The sequence below is a fragment of the Crocodylus porosus genome, unplaced genomic scaffold (assembly GCF_001723895.1).
Source record: "Crocodylus porosus isolate Cpor-Errol unplaced genomic scaffold, CroPor_comp1, whole genome shotgun sequence".
In the NCBI taxonomy this organism is placed as follows: domain Eukaryota; kingdom Metazoa; phylum Chordata; order Crocodylia; family Crocodylidae; genus Crocodylus; species Crocodylus porosus.
Genome location: NW_017728943.1, coordinates 18263146 through 18264277, shown reverse-complemented (window position 1 = coordinate 18264277; position 1132 = coordinate 18263146). Strand labels below are relative to the sequence as shown.

General features: G+C 49.6%; 1 protein-coding gene across 2 annotated transcripts in view; it reads left to right on the top strand.

Annotated features, from left to right (window-relative positions):
• The window catches only part of SLC35A5 (solute carrier family 35 member A5), an 18074-nt gene that overhangs the window by 4288 nt on the left and 12654 nt on the right, over positions 1-1132 (top strand). Inside the window, exon 3 of one of the 2 annotated variants that reach the window (XM_019548820.1) lies at positions 861-863. The exons of the other annotated variant lie outside the window; for it this stretch is intronic. Coding sequence (XP_019404365.1) covers positions 861-863 — 3 coding nt within the window. The remainder of the gene's footprint in view (positions 1-860; positions 864-1132) is intronic. 2 annotated transcript variants of the gene reach the window in all.

The window sequence follows — 1132 nt, the reverse complement described above, 5'->3', positions numbered from 1 at the left end:
TGGCATTTTAATTAGAGCAGCTTTTTGGACAGCTGCCCTAATTAAAATGTACCCACCCTTTCAACCCCTCCCACTCCAGAGTATGTATATAGACACCCAGTGGTGTTAAAGTGTGTGTCTATACACCCTTAACTACTTCTTAGACTATGGCCATAATACACATGCTCTCATTCTGCCTTTGGACTCGTGCAGACAAGAGCTACTTATACTTGCCTTACAGTCAAACTCCTAAAAAAAACCCCAACACTGCTTCTTAGTGACTTTTATTCTTTCCAGATCCACAGTTCCAATTCTGATGGGGGCCAAATCTTCTGTAAAGTTTGTGACTCTACTTTGGGGGCTGCTGGCTAACTTCTACAGTCCCCTCACCTTTATGCATATGATGCCATCCAAAACTGTTACTGCTTACCCCTTCATAAACCTGCACGCTATGTTCCTTTCCTACTGGAGTGCTGATAAACTTCAAGATACCTGTATCTAGTTAATTAATGCAACCAATATGTTAGGGCGTTGAAATGAGGGATGCTGAATCTCTCGACAGATGCATGAACTCTTCTTCACCTGGACAGACTGGTAAAGATTTCACCATTCTGAAGGGGTGTCACCTACTTGCATCAGCTTGAATCACTTTTGCAGGTGCTTCTGCTAACCCAGGGGTGGACAAAACATGACCTGTGGGCCAGATCCAACTCACCAAGGAATTCCATGTGACCTGTGGCAGGTCTCTCAATCCCACCTGGCTCAGGCACAGGGGGTAGCCAGGGCCGTGGCTCTTGTGGCCAGTCATGTTGCCCAAGGCCTGCAGTAGGGAAGGGGCAGCATGGTGGCTGGACTCAGCTTCCTGGCAGCCCCTGTGGCAGCAGGTTACTCTGCCTGGCTGCTGCTGACAATCTGTCCTGCATTTACCGCCAGAGGTGCCAGATGAAGTGGATGAGTGGGTGGGATCTCTTTGGAGACTGGTCTGGTACTCCTGAGGGCAGAAAATGATTGGCTAGGTGGAAGACGGCATTTGGGAGCAGGACGGGCGGACAGATGGGGCAATAACAGTGCAGGGCCAGGGCAGAGCCATGATCTGCTCTCCACACTTCCCTGTAACAGGTGGTGGTTCCCTGGGTGGGGATATGCAGAGAGC